This window comes from Aulonocara sp. 'chitande type north' Nkhata Bay, linkage group LG16 (assembly GCF_057382095.1).
Source record: "Aulonocara sp. 'chitande type north' Nkhata Bay isolate Kocher_YH1m ecotype deep benthic linkage group LG16, A_spYH_male_GT1.1, whole genome shotgun sequence".
NCBI lineage: Eukaryota > Metazoa > Chordata > Actinopteri > Cichliformes > Cichlidae > Aulonocara > Aulonocara sp. 'chitande type north' Nkhata Bay.
Genome location: NC_141359.1, coordinates 31,051,821 through 31,070,163, shown reverse-complemented (window position 1 = coordinate 31,070,163; position 18,343 = coordinate 31,051,821). Strand labels below are relative to the sequence as shown.

The 18,343-nt window shown below is 38.1% G+C and overlaps 3 protein-coding genes across 6 annotated transcripts in view; 2 read left to right on the top strand and 1 right to left on the bottom strand.

Annotated features, from left to right (window-relative positions):
- Positions 1-633, top strand: part of dars1 (aspartyl-tRNA synthetase 1) — a 31,650-nt gene extending 31,017 nt beyond the window's left edge. Inside the window, exon 18 of the mRNA XM_086267806.1 lies at positions 69-633. Within this exon, the coding sequence (XP_086123932.1) occupies positions 69-160 (92 nt within the window). The 3' untranslated portion in view covers positions 161-633. The remainder of the gene's footprint in view (positions 1-68) is intronic.
- On the bottom strand, positions 19-7,527 carry LOC147311859 (protein lifeguard 3-like). Of its 3 annotated transcripts, XM_086267811.1 has the most exons (13): positions 7,214-7,527; positions 6,468-6,634; positions 4,400-4,669; positions 4,229-4,296; positions 4,071-4,135; positions 3,915-3,968; positions 3,740-3,790; positions 3,590-3,629; positions 3,357-3,394; positions 3,155-3,242; positions 2,700-2,795; positions 2,512-2,565; positions 27-1,109 (listed from the first exon to the last, which is right to left on the bottom strand). In XM_086267811.1, the coding sequence occupies exons 3-13, from the start codon at positions 4,653-4,655 to the stop codon at positions 960-962; spliced, it is 960 nt and encodes a 319-aa protein (XP_086123937.1). In that variant the 5' UTR covers positions 4,656-4,669; positions 6,468-6,634; positions 7,214-7,527; the 3' UTR covers positions 27-959. The 3 variants fall into 3 exon arrangements, with proteins under 3 accessions (XP_086123935.1, XP_086123936.1, XP_086123937.1); XM_086267809.1 differs by having other exon boundaries at positions 19-1,109; positions 4,229-4,669; XM_086267810.1 differs by having other exon boundaries at positions 19-1,109; positions 4,229-4,669; positions 7,253-7,527.
- On the top strand, positions 7,238-17,437 carry pnkd (PNKD metallo-beta-lactamase domain containing). Of its 2 annotated transcripts, none has more exons than XM_086267807.1 (9): positions 7,238-7,423; positions 7,803-7,918; positions 8,122-8,234; positions 9,013-9,071; positions 10,038-10,130; positions 10,524-10,687; positions 11,940-12,026; positions 12,258-12,373; positions 13,814-17,436. In XM_086267807.1, exons 1-9 carry the CDS (start codon positions 7,269-7,271, stop codon positions 13,985-13,987), a joined length of 1,077 nt encoding a protein of 358 aa, XP_086123933.1. In that variant the 5' UTR covers positions 7,238-7,268; the 3' UTR covers positions 13,988-17,436. The 2 variants fall into 2 exon arrangements, with proteins under 2 accessions (XP_086123933.1, XP_086123934.1); XM_086267808.1 differs by lacking the exon at positions 7,238-7,423 and adding an exon at positions 7,437-7,687 and having other exon boundaries at positions 13,814-17,437.
- Positions 17,438-18,343: the final 906 nt, after the last annotated feature.

Sequence of the window (18,343 nt, the reverse complement as noted above, 5' to 3'; positions counted from 1 at the left end):
GGAACTACAGGAATGGTTTTTGTTTTTTTGTAAGAATAAAAAACTGATAAAGATGTCATCCTTCACAGGCCTGGAGAGAGTCTGCATGCTCTACCTGGGTCTCCACAACGTTCGGCAGACCTCCATGTTCCCACGTGACCCCAAGCGCCTGACACCTTAAACCTTCTGGTGTGGACGACACATAAATACTGGTGACGGGAAACAATACTAATCCACAATCAAGGAAGGGAGAACATTTATAGGAGCTAATGCCACCCTAGAACTCTTAACGTGTTACTGTAATTAACCACCGACATGAAGGAAGCAGTTATAACAGTAAGGTATGATTTATTGATCGGTGTGCATCGTTTTCTAACAACAACAAATAACAGAAACATTAAAGAGAACAAAGGAAATGGCCAGTGATTCAAGAAGACAACTCTTTTTTTTTTTTTTTTTAATCGGTGAGTCAGTGTTCTCTGGGTTTTCTCTTTGGAAAAATGAAAAGTACATAACAAACAGATCTTAGACCGTCTTACTACCAGCACAGATGTTTGACTAATGATTGTGGTGTCCAGCAGTATGCCTCCAACTACACATGTTTTGTAAGTCTAAGCACTGACAATAATAAAAACAAATGTGTTGATCTATAAATGGCTTTGTTCCCTTTTTTGGAGGCAGAAACACTTTGTTAATGAGGAGGTTTGATCGAAGTAATAGTTGAGAGTACTACACTCCTTAACGTGCACATAAATATTAAAATGCAGCTATACAAATGTGCAAAGCTTAAGCAGCTCTCTTCCTTTACACGGGCTAAGTGTAAGCTTTGCGGCTGCAGTCCTGCTACATACAGCCCAACAAACAAAGTGCTCGAGTGTTACTGATGTAGAAAAAATAATAATAATAATAAAGTAATAATCTTTCTGACAGTTTGCTGTGTGTCTGCCAGCAAATACAATATACAAACTCCAACCGCTGGCTCATTCAGTCGCAGCTCCGCTGACTTGAAGGATGAAGAGGAAGATGTGAACAATATCAACATAAAGAGAAAGCGCTCCATAGACGTACTCCTCTGGGCTGATGGCCAACTCCCGATTTCCGATAAGAAGTTGGGTGTTGTACACTAAAAACTAATATAAGGAAGAAAAGGAAAGAGGAAATTGACATAAAAACATGAATACAAGGAAAAATGCTGCAACATCTCTAGCCTTTTGTCATGTTTGTGACCATTAATTAAAACTTTTGGTTTTTGGACTGTTACGTGTCACTCACTATGACCAACAAGAAAATTTACATCCTGTATCATGTGAGGCTACAACTGTACTAATAGCTTTGTGATTCTGTCCTTACCATGTGGTGGTGCGTTTAGTTTAACCCTTTTCGTGTGTTGCTGTGTTAATATTTACTCATTAACACAAAATTTCAACTATAGCTGAGACTGACAGGAATGGTAAGCAAAGGCTAAGGTAAAAAGTTTGGGTAAATTATATTTTGAATATAATGGTACAAAAGCAAAGGTCAGACAATCCCCAGCATTATGGGAAAACCACATTAAACAGTGCTATAACATGTATACAGTGAGATTACCTGTTTAAAAGACCTATTGGGACAATGAATGTGGAAATCATGTTTGTAACAGGAAATGATAAAATGTCCCAAAAAAAAAGCCCAATTCACTTTATACACTGCGCAAAAAATTAAAGGAACACTTGAACATCATAGTTGGAACTTCAGGAATATCCGTCTGTTCGATTAGGGAAAACTGTGATTTTACCTCCTTTACTAAAGAAAGCATGTGACAGAGGTGAAATGGAGAGGAGACACCGTAATAAATGTTAGCTTCTTGCAACATCATCCGTGAAAAGAACACTGCCAGCTGAGTTACACAATGCTGGTTTCTGACCACAGAACCCACCTAGGAACACTGAGCCTTCATGTCATGCTCAAGGAGTCTCTTGATGACATTTTGGTTGTAAACATGCACAAATAACCTGATTGAGGTCACTTTTTAGGGCTCTGGCAGTGCTGCTCGTGTAACGGGCCTGTCGACATGGCAAATCTGTGCCTTACTGATGGAGCTGAGCAACCTGTGGAGGCTGCAGGTGCTGTCTCATGCTACCAAGTAGCAAAAAGGACCCAGCAAAAAGCAAAACTAGAGAAAAATCCATCAAAAAACCTTCCCTTTCTGGAGGTTGTCTTGTTGTTGCCTTTCCAGTGCAACTGTTATCACTTTTTTATTGGATTCACAATAGTTTATGCTTTCTATCTGGACATCCTGATATCTCTGAAGTTAACAGACTTTGTGTTAAACTGAAGATTGAGTGTTCCCTTCTTGTTTTTTTATTTGATAGACCAATCAAAATCAAGACAAATACGATGATGAATAGTAGATTATCACCACATTATTTAGGGCTCCTAAATAGCTATGTATTGGGGGTGTAAGGACTGCTAATGTCTCGCTTGCTTTTCAACAACAGACTCATAATACCAAGAAGAAATACTCGGTCTAATTTTGTGTGAGTGTGGACTCACCAGAGTGTAAACGATGGCTCCAATTGCAGCGTAGAGCATATGCAGCCAGGGGACCTGTTGAGTGACATAAGAAAGGCTCCTGAATGTGAAATCAGTCACACAGATACACCCTTGGGAGCTGCTGTTCCTCACGCAGAGAAACACGAGTAGACAGAATAAATTAAATGACTTGACCAGAGCAGGCTCACATATTGGAAGGAGAGGACGATGGCTGTAACAATCCCAATGATCATGAGCAGAACGGCCGCAATGCAGAGGAATCCCCCGCAGGAGGTGAAGTCCACCTGTGATGAGAAACAAGTCATTAAGGGGATGAAAGTGAAGCTGATATGCTTCAAGCTACATGAAAGAGCAGTGAGACTATTGTGAAAGAGGATCAGAATAAGGTGAAAGAGAAATATATGTGTGTGCGTGTGTGAAACGTGTCTTGTAGAAGCCAAAAATGTAACTTGTGTATCTCGAGTTGCATCAGACAGAGAAGTTGGATTCGCATCTTATCCCAAAATGTTATAAATATTTAAAGGATTTCAGTGCCCCCATTGTAATGCAAGACAAAGGAGTTCTTTTACACCGACAACAAAGACATCCTCTGACAAGCCACAGGCTACTGAGCTACAGCGAGACAGTTTACATCTCCGTGTACCTTAGTTTGGAAGCAGAAGACTGTCACAGCTATACAGACTAATGCTGTTACTCCCATGGCGATAAACACTGCTTTGGTTCCATAATAGCTGTAAAGGATACATGTAGCAATTAAAACGAAACCAAAAAAAAGGCACATATATACCATCAGGATCAAAATGTGCTGTTTTGAGCTGTTGCCTGAATAAAGCCAATAAACAAACCTTGAAACTGCTCCGGCCATGTAAGACAAGGCAAGAGTCTGCAAGATCAAACATGAATACAATGCGTCTTAAATGTCAGAGTGAGTTTTAGCACTTTTTAGAGATGTCTTTTTTCTACTGACTTTACTTTTTCAGTCTTCAGCACCTCACACTATGTTAGTTCTGCACATATATATCTGCTGTGGCATTACTAGTGTCAATGTCTGACCCTTAGTCTAATAAACAACACTTACAAATACTCCAAGCAGCACAAGATTCCATGGAAAACGCCTCCTAAAAAGTACAGAAACCACAAACATCACTGTTTATGAAAATTTTAATACACCATAATAATAGCAATAATAAAACAACTTAATTTTTCCAACTTATTTGGCCTTGCTCACCTCGGCTCTTTGCAGCAGATGAGAATGCAGTAAACCACAAAGTAAACCACACTACGGAGAGATTCACCACTGTGATTATTATTACATACATCATATTCTTCACATGTGTGTTTTTTTTTTATCAATTGATGTAATTGCACTAAAACTGTGCGGCTGTTTCTTAAAAGTAACTCACAAAGATGCCCAGTAGATGCCAGGGTAACTGATGACAAACATCCTCACTGGGTCACTGTGAAAGCAGATACATGGCATCACCAAAGGGCAGACTGTGTTTCTTACCCTTCACCAGATACATTCATCAGTGGATGGATGTACAAATGGGGAAACTTACACAAACGTAAAGACAGCAACAACTGAGAAGGTGACAGCAAGCTGTGCTGATAAAATTAAGTAAACCTGTCCAAAAAAAAAGAAAAAAAGAAAGATCAGAGCAGCAGGATTGTCACTGGCACAAAGAGCAAGTTAAGACACACAGTTACAAACTCTTACTTTTCTGATGAAGGCGTGCCGAACAGATGTGCTTTCCCACTGGGTGCTGAGAAAATCCTCCATCTCTCCTGCAGAATTTGGAAGAGCCAAGTGGTAATTTATCCTTGTTACACCTAATCTAAATATATTGCAGGGTGTGATTACTTCAAGACTGTGCCACTCGCTAAGAACCTGGGTTGGAGGCAGGCAGTCCAGCAGACAGAGTCGGTATTGTGGTGGGCATCCCAGATGGAGGAAGGCCAGGGCCTTGACACATGCTGATCGGCGGGTAGACACCCCCTTGGCCCCAGTAGCCAGGACTGGGACTGTAAGATGGAGGTGGGGGAAGAGGAGAGCCATGCTGTGGCTGGTAGGGGAAGTTATCACACTTAGGATGATGCAGTGCTTCCTCGTAGGGGGGAGGACTGTCAATTTTAGATGTCATCATTTTTCTGGACTACCCTAAAGACAGGATGAGTGGTACAAAGCTATGTCAGACTTACATCTTTTCACTATCCACTAGTTATTGCTGACTTTCCATTTTCACAATTACAAAATAAAATCTTCCTACTATATTACATCGTAAATCACAGTATGTTGCATTGCTTAATTCTGTGGTATTATTTCCTGGAAACTATGTGGTCACCCTAGTTTCAGAAAGGGTGATCACAAGTCCCTCCTTGTGCACAACATTATTATCTGTTTTTCTGTGTTTCACATGTGATTCTCAGAAATCAGCACCGAATAACAGAATTCTAAAGTCTGGCTCGTTTCCAGTGGCTGTAAAGAAAATAAGGAAGGCTGTCTCTACAGGACGTCCTGGTGGCCTCGGGGACGTTTTGGCTTGCTGTGAACTTTCAGCTGGTTCAAGCACCACGCAGGAACCACGCAAATCTACCACATCAAAGACATGCAAAACTGTGCGCATGTCGCTCTGTCTGTCTCTCTCAGCAAGGCAGGCGACACGAACCAGGTAACGTTAGACACGCTGAACAGATGAAAAGGAACGATGGAGAAAAGAGGGAGGGAATAAAAAAGAGAAGGCAGGTAAATGCTGAAAAATAAGTGGCAGTCAGGAGCAGGAACGTGTGCATATGTGTTATTTTGATACTTTTGCACAGTTCTTGAGTACAAAAGCCTCTCACTGTGCATAAAGCTCACTGTTTTTCCCTCTTTGGTTTAAAAACTGTATTAGATAAAGGTATTATTCCATATTTCTGGCTTTGTACACGTGTATGTGGGGTATGTGTGGAAGATTTTCCCTGCTACAGCGACAGCCATGTCATATTTTTGAAAACTTGGAACTCACAATAATAAATTACATTGAAATTTAACATTAAAAATGTAATTTTGTTATCATGCTGTATATCTGTATGTACTGTAACACCGCAGACACCCTTGGTCTCCTTACACTTGTACTTTAAGTGTGAGTCACTTGCTAATTAAAAATTAATTTGACTACTATAAATATTTTAAATTAAAGTGCGCACGTTTGTTCGGGATAATTGGGCCACATGTAATGAAACTGCAATATTTTGAAGGGCTGAAAAAAGGTCTAGCAGTCTGGTGCTGTTGCAATAACAAAGATGAGATAATGTCCCAGCTTGAATTATAGTTTCACTCAGCTCTTGGTTGTAATTCAACATATAGTTTCACAAGACACATTGAAACAACTTAAACATTATTGTGTCTGGAAGGCACAGTCATGCCATGTGTTCACATTTATTGCTTGATAAAATATACGAAGGGTCACGCAAAGTATGAGAGTAGAAACCAATGACTGTAATTCTGTTTAATTTAAGAATGAAGTATATGTGGACACTTGGAGGCCAAGGAAAGTTCCCCCATCTAAAGTTATGATTTTTCTTCTTTCAATATGCAATCCTGAGCTCACCTTCAGTTTCATTTATTCTATTAAAGCACCTGTAAGAGCAGTCGAATCCCTCTACAGCACCTCACCGGTCTGAAAAGGCCAGACTGCATACATTTTTCTTTTTGTATGTAGTCTAGTCAGATTACTTGTGAAAATTAGTACTGTACTTAAGAATTTTTAAGATAGGAAAAGAGAAAAAAGCAAGCATACTGCCGATTGTGAACAGGAAATTAAGCCTGTGTTATTTTTAAAACCCAGCCATACATTATATACAAATTTTAAAACACTACAACACTGCACTCAAGTAATCTCTTTGACCCACTTTTGGTTTGTTATGATCTGATCACCCAGAAAACAAATGAAAACAAAGCAGAAAAGGTTACTTACCTTGTGGCTTGCGCCTGAGTTGGGTTCACTGTCCTTCAGTCCTGCCTTGGAGATTTGCAGCCGTGCACAACAGGAGGATGTCATCCTTTGTAACTGGATATGCTGGCTGAAACTCACACTGTTACTGCTACTCTCAGAAAGATGAGACTGGTTACTCATGTCGCCTCCTGTTAAAAAGTACCAATATTACCAAAACACAAACTACTGGTTGTACCTCCCTCTACAATTAGTTAAATGCCAGTGCTTCCTTGATACCTAGTCAGCTTTGGCATTTTGTCTAAGGGTAATTGTAAGTCATAATTATATGTCAATGTATTTTTTCTTGTACTACAAAAATCATTACAATTAACCTACAATACGGTTATAACAACAGACAGATAATTATTCAACATTTACACCAGAAAGAAATGTGATTCTAAAAACAGAAATTCCCATTTTATGTGTTTCTTGAAGCAAAGTGGATTTGGATATAAAACAGGCAAAATCACACAGTATTTTTGCTAGTTCATATGCATGTTAAAGTTTGCCTGACAGACTGTCAAAACCCTTTTTTTAAATTTCATTTAATTTACTACTACTACTTCCCAAGTGGTTCTGCTGCCTAAACCTAAGCAAAATGTGATGGGAAAAATGTATAATGAAAATATACAGAAAAAATTATAATATACTCTGTTTTAATACATAAAAGAAAACGTAAACATGAGAAATCAGGTGAGCACAACACCGGTAGTGAGCCTAAAAGTCACCAGGGGACTGTTGTGACGTGTCGCTGTATACGTCATTACGTTCCGCTCAGAGGCTATGGCGCTTCCTGACTGGATAATAACACTGGTAGCCACTTCATCCTTCATCTGTTTTTGTTTGTGCCTTCGCTACAGACGGACAGGACAGGTGTTTTGGAGAAAACTGTTCAGCAAGATAATGGCCCGAACGGAGAAGCCCTTGTTCCGAATAGCGTGAGTATGGCGCCACTTTCCTTGGCGACAGAAATTTCTGTCGTTTCCTTGGCGATTCTCTTGGCGTAGCTTAGCAACATCTAGCCATTTTTATGTGCTATAGATTTATCCCACGTAATTTAATTTAGTCAAGACCATTTGAAAAGTACAGCTGTTGGTATTCTGCTGTGAGGCTCTTCTCGCGATAATGCCATTTTTTTCATCAGCATATGCTGCAGTGGCTTCAACTTTATTTTAAGAGAAGTTTGCATACCAACCATTGAAGTTACGTCAATTGTGCTCATTCAACAAACCAAAGAAATGACAGTAACTGCATGGCGAGGTTAATAATGTTAACAGCTTTTACTATTGGGACATAACATTTCCAATTGTCTCCCAGGTACACACTCTACACTAAGACCAGACTTGGCTACATGTACTACAAACGGCAAATGCGGAAAGCTCGTGAAAATTACCCTGGAGGGCATTCAGCTACAGATCCCGTGGAGTTCAATGGTATGCAACAATTACTGGTTTAACTTGGTGACACTGGGCCAAACAATGCCTTGCTGTCACACGCTGTACATACCATAGAACCAATTGTTATTACTATCAGTACAAAATTCTAGCATTTGTTTCATTAAAGATGGATATTTTTATTAGTGCATGTTTAATGTTGTCCCGAATAATTATTATGTCATTTCTTTCTCTGCCCACAGGTGTTAAAATAATTCCTATCTCTGTGCTCTCTGACAACTACAGCTACCTTATCATCGACAGAGCCTCGAGCATCGCAGTCGTTGTAGACCCTGCAGACCCTCAGATAGTTCAGGTGAGTGCCTCTGATGTCACTTATGTGTCTTTGAATGGGTTAATAGATTTAGGCTATTGCGCTGAAAACAGCAATCAGTAACTGTGTAGTTAGTTCCAAGGGAAAAGTTGTTTTTTCTTCAGAACATGTTGCTGCAGAGAAGTCAGGACAGATATCGCCTGATATTAGTGAGAAATGATTGCTTTGCTTCTAGTTCAGCTTTATTTTGTATATGTACCACAACTCTGATCCTTAAAGCTATTATATGAAATGTATAATATCTAGTATTAAGATCTTTAAGAAAACGAAATATTTTTTAGGGGAGTTGGAATAATACTATTAAAGTGTGATGATTGTCATTCAGTTCAAAGCCAGTTTAGTAACACATACAGGACATAGATGGGGTTAAAATGTATAAATAGTGTGAGTTACAAACAATATATGAAAGCCTGTATAGAATTATTGCTGTATTTATAAAAGTACGAGGTGTGTAAACAAAAAAATTGAGTTGTATTGAAAGCTTGATTGTAATTGTAGGGCTCATTGACAATGGAGCCTCTCTCTCTTACAGCTGGTATCTCTGCACTGTCATTTTTCCTTACAACCATGTGTTTTACTTCAGCTGCAGCTGTTGACTGTCCGTAGCCAGCTGTTGTGAATGAGTGCGTTTTGTATCCATGGTATCTTGCCTTATTAAATACACAAGTATAATAACGCTGTGATGTGTCATGAATCTGAAGTGTTGACTGAAGGTTTTACCAACACCCGATTTATTTGTATTTTCTTTTATTCATTTCAGGCAGTCCTCGAGGCAGAAGGAGTAATGTTAGAAGCAATACTATGTACACACAAGCACTGGTGAGTTTCATGTAATTTGTATGTATAAAAAAGGAGTAGGGGGGAAAGACAGCATAGTATTGTAATATTTAGCATAGCAATGTTATATTGATACAGGGACACCAATTATCGATATTTTATTTTGGAAATACTGTGAACAAGAGGGCTTATCTCACCTGATAAGAGGCAACCTTTCTGCAAACAGATGCAGTCTGGCTTGGATTGACTGGAATTACTATGAGACAGATTGTAAATGTATAAATGCAGAGAGATTGCCAACCTCTTGCCATCAGTCTGAACGAGTCTTTATTAATGATTACAACTTGAAGGGACTTCATGGGCTGCCAGCTCATTGTATTCTGGTTATATTCCTATAAAACAGGAAGGTTGATCAGTGCAAATATAATAGTTTAATGTGGCTATTGAATATTTATAACAGTAAATTGCTGCAATATTAGGAACAGATTGGATGTCATTGCCAACTTGACCCCATTCAATATGACACTGGTAACATTTATAGTAGGTCTTGGTGACAGTTTTGATGTACTTTACCATCTCCTTTTGTAGCTAAAAAAATTCCTGAGGTAACTTTATCTTATTGGATAAGACAGATATTGAAAATGTTTAACTTCGAGGACATAATTTACAGTTGAAGGCAAAAAAAATCTAAAGATATGTTAATGTGATAATCATACAAGACTCAGCATGTCACAAAAGGTTAAAAAATCATATAATAATAGGTATAGTAAAATAAAAATGTGATTCACATCTCTAACACAAGAGGTTAGACTTATTATTGCCGTACTGCAGATTAAAAGAATGCCATGCATTTGTATGTATAGATGTTTTCCCCACATTTTGAAAGTCCTGCGTTCAGGTTGATTAAAATAAGCACAGTGTTTTTTAAAAAAAATAGGTGCTTTGTATCTGTAATGTGTGGATATTGTCTAAATTGCTGCGTGAACCTTCTTTGTGATCCGTGTACAGGGACCACAGTGGGGGAAACAAAGGGTTGAAACGGCTGCACAGCTCATGCCGAGTTTATGGAAATGCGGCTGATAACATTCCTGGCCTCACGCAGTAAGTCCCAGCTTGCACAGTATAGCACACTGGCTCACTTTGAATCATTCTTACTGTACTTAGTCCTGTTTTGTTCCCACTGTCAGTAGTGGTGGCAGCTGACTTCACACTAAATTATCGTGGCATGAGTGACTATTCTGTTATGTCTGAGGGGATGGAGGGTTATCTTAGGACTTCCAAACCACCACACTAAAGATTTTGTTTTTCACATTTTTTTTTCTAATAATGTAAAAATAATATGGGAAGGTAGTCGTTTTTGATACCTTTGCTCAACTGGTACATGTCAGAAATGGAAGTCTATTTCAGTTATTTTTAATCTTTTAATTTTCACTAAAAATCAGTAACTCCACACTTCTTGGTTTAGGTTTTTTCATTACTTATTTTTCTTTCCAGCCCTCTCTCACACAATGACTCGGTAACAGTTGGGCGTATGCGCTTTAAGGCCCTCTTTACCCCTGGACACACGGTAGGCCACATGATCTACCTCTTGGATGGTCAAACGGTCGGTGCTCCCTCCAGCCTCTTCTCTGGTGACCTGGTGTTTCTCTCAGGATGTGGTAAGTTATGCAGAAAACCAGATCAAGAGGAATTATTCTAGCTGTTTGCTTCTTTTTGTTTTTTTCAGAGTTACTGAAAATGCAGGATGAAATAGTTTGTTTGATGTGGAATCATTCTACACAGGTTCTCTTGGTTTTACTGGCTCAAAATTGTTCTCTACAGGGAGTGACTATGCATGCAAGCACAATTTGTCTGCACGTAGTTATAGTTGTGTTACCTTAACAGAAGTCTACGCATTGCCCTCTTATTCCTGGCAATTTGATCAAAATATATGTTATGCTTGAGTAAAAGCAACTTAAAAAAAAAAAAACTGGTGTGACGTTTTTAGAGTTTTTGTGGGCTTTTTTTTCTCTATACTGTAAAACTGCTGAAGTCTGAGAACCTGATGATTGCACAGTCTAAAAGTCAGCTAAAATGCATAAGTGTGATACCAAGGAAGCGTGATTTTGACTTAATTGTACTATGTGATATATACGAGAAACCTATCTGTCATCAGTGTTTCAATCAGTGCAATTTTAAAAAGGATCTTTGACCTGATGCCTTTTCTGCATTCACATCTGTCATTTTTGGTTCACAACCCGATTACCTCATTCAAAAGCAAGTTTAACATTGCTAATGCAAGTCAGCACCATCTTAACTGAATACTGTTGCATGCAAATTACACCTTTTCATATTTCATCGGAAATGCTGATTAGATTTCCTTAGCATAACTTAATGTAACATAGTTTTTTTTATAAGACTTGAAATAATTTAATCAGTTGCGTCAAAAAGCACTTAAAATATATACTTAATTATAGTATTGTATATTTAGTGGCCTGTTTTGGTTACCTTGTAATGCCAATGGCTTTTTTTAACATGTTCTTTAATATACAATAGATTTTGTATAGCAATTTAGTGGTTAATACATTTTCATTATGCACAAAATATTGAGATCAGCAGGAGACACAAACCCAGCCTTGGGTAAAATCTATGTGTGGATCCATCTGATGTGATGACCCCTTTGAGAAGTAAGAGAGAAGCTGAAAGTATTATACAGAGTTTGTACAGTAGATAGTGTCTTAATAGCTAGTGGTCATCCGCATGACCTTTGAGAAATTGGACATTTTTATCTTCCAATTAACCAATTTGACAATCTAACTATAGCAGTAATGAAAATATCCTGGTAATACTAAAGATTAGACCATATGAATGCTTCAGGAACCCTGTTTGGAAATTGGAATCTCTTTGTTAACCTGTCTTTATTGTTTCTAGGGAGAATGTTTGAAGGCAGTGCAACAACAATGCTGTCATCTCTGGACACAGTTGGCTCCTTGACTGATGATACTCTATTATGGCCTGGTAGGAGAATCCTTTCAGTTGTCTGATTCAGTGTCAAAAAATTATGTTTGTGTGCTGCGGATGAAGTTGTGGTTTTAATATGTCTTTGCTTTTAAAAAAGTGTTTTATATATATACAGCCAAACCATAAGAACGGGTTGCATAGGGAATTCTTTGGTTTTTTTAGGCTTTTAAGTATGGTTATACATGTGGCTGTGATATTTTTCTTGTGTGTCCACTGGCTGTCCCGCAGGTCATGAGTATGCAGAGGACAACCTGCTGTTTGCTGCTGAGGTTGAGCCGCACAACACAGCCAGGGAAAACAAATATCAGTGGGTGCTGCAGCAGCGAGGCCAGAAGCTGTGCACGGTGAGAATGATGTATCACCATTGTTATGCCTCTCAAGCGAGCCATCCCAGGATTCATGTTGTCCAACACCTGAAATAAGGGCTTATCAGTTGCGTACAGCGTTCGTGCTGACAGCACTCTTGAGTGCATGCCGCCTCTCACTTTCCCTTCTTCCAGGCTCAGTCGAGTCCATCTGTGATATAGTCTGCAGCAGAGCAAAGGTTTGCTGTTCAGTGAAGTGCCCATCCTGAATTTAGATTAGTTTTTTATCTGTTATCAATACATGCCTCTAAAGGCAGTTTCACAAGATTGGAGCTTCCAGTTGATGATTTCCACCTCCAAAACTTATTGAATGACCATAACATTTCCTCTGCAGTCTGCATGTTTTCACGTTTCACACGTAGTCTTTTGCTTATTTATATCAGTCTCCTGAGTTTGATCTTTGAGTATTATTTATTAAAAAGATCAGATATATAGTACACCAAAAAAACATGTATGAAAACTGTAAAGTTTTCCTTGTAGCAGAGCTGCCTGAAGGTGATGACTTAAACTTCTGAAACACTGCATTTGTATTTGACCAAATGTATCAGAAACTGTAGCACTGCTGTGACTCACTCGGTTAAGCAGGTCCTTTGAATAAAAACTAAATGCCATGCGGCGTGGACACCCAAGATTGCGAATGCGAGAACTTAACAAGTAAAGTAGGATTTTAAAATCGATACCACAGTTGCATCTACTCAAAGTCTCTAACAAGTTTGAACATCATTTACCTCGACCTCAAGGTCAGAGGTCAGAGGTCAAGTTTTCTAAAAATCTTGTGAGCGCATTAACTCAAGAAGGAAGTCACCTAGGATTCTCAACTTCATGCCATGCAATTACTAAAACTCTTGGACAGGTTTAAATCCTGGAGACCTTGACCTCAAAGTCAAAGGTGACCTTTCCTGAAAAGCATCTAGGATTTTCAAATTAAGGTTGATGCATTTGCTAATTCTAGATCTCATTGGCGGATTTTAAACTGTTATTGGTAAGGGATAGAAAGTCTGACTTAACAGATTGTTTTCGGCTTGTCACAGTAGGAACAGACCAAGCATTATTAACAATTAACCGAGTTTTATTCAAGCATCCCTTTGTGCTGTGATGCTGGAAAGAGGAAGCAGATGTCTAGGAATCCAGGTTGAGCTTTTCCTGTTGTGATATGTCTCTGTTTTGTTTAGGTTTATTGCCAAATTAACGTCAGTGTATCCTGGTAACAAATTAGCTGCTGTGTTTTCTTAATACTCACGGTGATGCCATCTGCAGAAATGCATTGTCTGTTTTGTGATGGGGAAGGGAGTAACAGAAATCACTTATTTTATCTTCTATGATAGATTTATTTATTTTTAATCTTTCTGCAAATGATTGACACTGTTCAATCAAGAGCCTTTGAGGTGGGCTGCGTTTTGACGTGCTCTTTATTTCCAGTGTCCCTCCACGATTGGAGAAGAGAAGCAGTACAATCCTTTCCTGCGCAGCCACTCTGCAGAGCTCCACCTGGCTCTGGGTGTCCAGCAATTCCAGGAAGAAGACTGGACCCAGTTTAGGGCAAGGGTGCTGGAGGAACTGCGAAAACGCAAAGACCTCTACAACAGGAGATAGTACTACCAAGACATCCTAAACTTTAGGGAACAGCAGAGCTCAGCTGCACCAGGCACTGGTACAAAAGCAGCTATTTGCAGGTGAAAGCTAATAATAAATTGATCTCTAAAGGTACTGTAGAAACGGTTTGATCTATTATCTCAGTGTTAAGGGGCATTAAGTAGTTTCTGACCTGTAGACCTGTAGCTAGGATGGTAACCACAACTTCGTTATTACATAATACTCATTAATAGTTCTATTACCTCTCCAAATGCTGTAAACTACAGTCATTTTTTGTTCATGAGAAGAGCAGTGCTGATTTTGTTTTTACTTTTTACATAGGATGTAAATATTATTGTTTTGCATTACTAGAGCATAGACATTTTTTTCTTATTGAGGGTTTTTTTGAAACACACGGTGATAACAATGCACTACACTGAACCGTTAACATGTTAGGTACTGATTTGTTTACTCAACAGTAGTTTTTAGAACAAGTAATAAATTGTATTTAAAAGGTTTCTGAGACAATCTTTGGTACACACGCTGTATTTGTTACCCCGGTTTCAGACTTACAGTGATGCTGAAGGGTAATTATCTTTTCCCCAAAGACTGACAGTTTGGGATTTGAGTATTTGATTGTGAATATTTGATATTGTGATATCAACATATTCACCAAATTAATGCTAGGATTCATTTAATAAATCGCAAAGGCACTTTGCTGTTGGTACCTTGTGTGAAAGTGAGCACAATGTGACAAAAAAAAGTCTGTACATTATTTTTTTTTTTTATAATAAGTCAGTTTATTAATGCAGATTATTTTTTTTATTTTTTTTTATTTTTTATTTTATTTTGACTTAAAAAAGTAACACAAACATTCATTCTTTGCAATGGTTGTGTTTGGGCTACTTGTAGGGCTGTGCCATATGACCAAAATCTCATATCCCGATATAAGACATCTATCGTCCGATAACGATATAAATCACAAAAATGTAACATTTTCTGTAAATTCTGTGAATCTCGGGCTGCTCGTCTTGCGTGAAGTGTTTCCAGCTGCGCGTCATGTAGCTGGAGTCGAATGTTTTAACCGATGCATAAAACTACACATTTTTAGACATAAGTTGTAATGGCCGCCGTTTTCTTTGTGAATATTTATTACACGGCGTGCTGCGGGGAAAAGCCTGTTCTAACGTTTGAGTCCAAGGTTTATTTTTTAGCACCTGGCGGCTCTTTTTTACTTCTCATCTGTAAATAATCTGCTCTTTCACGTGATTCAGTTTATTTTTGAAAAGTCTCAACAGGATTTTGAGCTTTATTGTGAAAGGTTTATGTGGAACATAAACAAGCGGACACGCGATGGTGTTACCGTCGTTGTTGCTAACCACAACGCATAAAAACAGTCGCTTGTCCATCCGTAGTGTGGTTATATTAAATATAAGAAAAAGAGAGAACTTTAATAAATTAATATAGCCACTGCAGTGACCATCAAAACGATGAAAAAATATTGCTGTAAACAGCTTATTTTGCAACACCACGAAACAAACAATAGCGTAAAATGAAACGATAGAGGTTTTTATATCGTCATCTGATATATATCGTTATATCAAACAGCCCTAGCTACTTGTACTGTTAGTTTTTTATTTTTTATTTTTTTTGGTTTGTTTTTCCTTAAGAATTCGTACATTATAGTTCATGTTATAGTTGATGTAAAGAACGTAAACAAGTGGGCCAAACACAAAAATGTATATTTTCTTGAACAGATCTCTTTTGTGCCTGTGAGCAAATAATTTTTTGTGAACTTCTTGTTATCATTTTAAATTTGTTCACTCCCTGAATGTGAACTACAAAATATGTGAAGGATCTAACTGGTACTTAACTGTAGTGAGACATGACTGAATTCATGTTGAAGGGACGATTGAATTAAGACTGCATTTATAATGTGACTGTGGCAAAAGAAATATTTTTTTTTGTTTTGGTGTATTTGACCAATTAAAACCTTTGGAATGCAAAATTTATCTTTTCTTTTCTTGTTTGTTCGTTCGTTCGTTTTAACTGTATCGGATGATTTTCATGATGTGACTACTCTCAGCTTCTGTTAAATTGTTGCTTTTTTGGATTGCTTCCTGTTCAGAAAACAGACCCAAACTTATTAAGCTTCCACTTTATCGCGTCTCTCTCGTATTCAAACTGTCATCGCTCTGCTATTAGCTCATCTTGCCAATGGACTGTCCTTCCACAAGTCACAATAATTACTACTTCTATAGTATTGATCAGAATTTAATCAAACTTACCCACAATAATCATCTAATGGGTCTTTACCAAAATTGTGCTCAAGGACACTTTTTTGTCATTTTTATAGGCACTTGTCCATGTTCACAGTATAACCTTCATGCATACTTCTTCCAGTCTCATAATATGTTTGCCTCTGATGTCTTGAACAGTAATCAATTTAAATCATATTTATCAGTCTTTAACATGTTCATGAACTTCATGAAGTGCCAAATGATGTGAAAGTTTGAAAGTATTGCTTTGCCTTTATATGTTGCATACCACTTGTATCCCATTAGACTGCAATGATCCTTATTGGTCATGATCATGGCAGGAATCGTCCCATTGTTTTACTCCCATATTTATAGATATTTCATGTTAATACTTGAGCAGCTACACCCACAGTCTGGTCACATGCTCACTCCTCACAGTCTTTGGCATTTTAAAGTCTGCCAACGACTGAGTGGAAAGTCACGTGACTGTGCCCATCGATAAAGTGAGTTTTTTCCAGTTCTGCCAGCTCTTCTCCATAGATTCAGTATTTTCATGCCACTGAAGTTCACATTTAAATAGTGAATCGGGTCTAAGACATTAATCATTGCAAGGATTGCAAAGCATCTTTGCAATGCATGCTCATGTTGTTTGTAACAACAAATTAGCCTAAAACTGATGTTAATTCGGACTTATTTTAAAAACGTCTACAAAAACAGACGCGTTACAGCAGCTGAGCTAAAAAGAATCTTTGACGTACAGTTTTTATGATCTAATCTTGCTGGAATTTAACTAGATTAGGATTTTATAAGAACATTTGATAGCATAAAATGTGTGACAATACAGTGGAGAAAAGTCCTCTTTTGCACATTTTGTTTTCCTTCTTTGTGTCTTTTTTTTATACAAAGGAAGTATAACGCTGTTTCTGTCTATGTGCAGAGGGCCAAAATGAAAAAGAAATAAATCTTTAAACTTTTGAGGGGGTTTGAAAGCGCTTCAGATTTCTGTGTTGCTCCTCCAGAAAAGCCTGTACCAGAGCACCTTGTCCCTTGGTGATTGTTGACTAAAATGTTATTCTGTTTGTTTGATGCAGACTCGCACCTTATTTGCATATGTTTGAGTTATGAATACTACCACATGGGAGACTGTTTTACTTCAGGTTATGTTTTAATGAGTAAGTATGAAAGTAAACTCTTCTATTAGAGCTGTGTAAGTGTTGTCTTTGCAAGCATTCAAAACTGACAGCTGAGATATTTTCCCCACTGCTAGAACTTCCCTCAGCTGAAATAAGGGAATAACCTACTTTGTGTGGATGCAAGAGATGTTCTAAAAAAGGAATAGATGATCAGTAAGAATATATTACAGCAAGCTGTAGGATTACAATCCTGTTTTTTGTAATAATCAGATTTTATACCCTGTTTGTTTTTGTTTGTTTGTTTTTTACAAAGGTAGAACTGGATTTATTAGAACTAAAATAAGCGCTATAATACAGTGCAAGTGAGAAATGGCAAACTGTGGCACATTACAGGTTTAGGATTAAGTATAATCAGTTAATATTGTGGTAGTCTAGTCTAGTCTAGATATGCTTGGGCTGTCTACTGCAGTAATCAAAGATATGTCAGACCCAGGTCTTCATACTCTTATTTTCTCACTAAAAAAAAGGTCATTTAGAATGTTTTCACAACACTGTTGCAAAGTCTTTCAAGACTAAATTTTGTATAATGTAGTATGGGGTTTAGCTCAGGACGTAGAACATGTTATCTACTAATCAGGAGGTTGGTAGTTCAATGACTTGATCAAAGGGTGGCTGCTTGAAGGGTGGCTGATCCAGTCTGCATGCCAAAGTATCCATGGGCAAGATACTGAATACCAAGTTGGAATGTGAAAGTTAGATCGAAAGCACTTAGGTGTATATATAAAAAAATTAAAAAATGTTATCATGTTTGGCTTGACAAGAGGTGGAACTGAAGGTGGAACACTTACAGATGCAATGTTTTCACTGGGAGTGACCACAATGAAATACATTAGACATGAACACATCAGAGAGACAGCTTGGGCTGAGTGGTCTGGAGACAAAGTTAAGAGACACAAGACTGAAGTGGTTTGGACATGGGTAGAGGA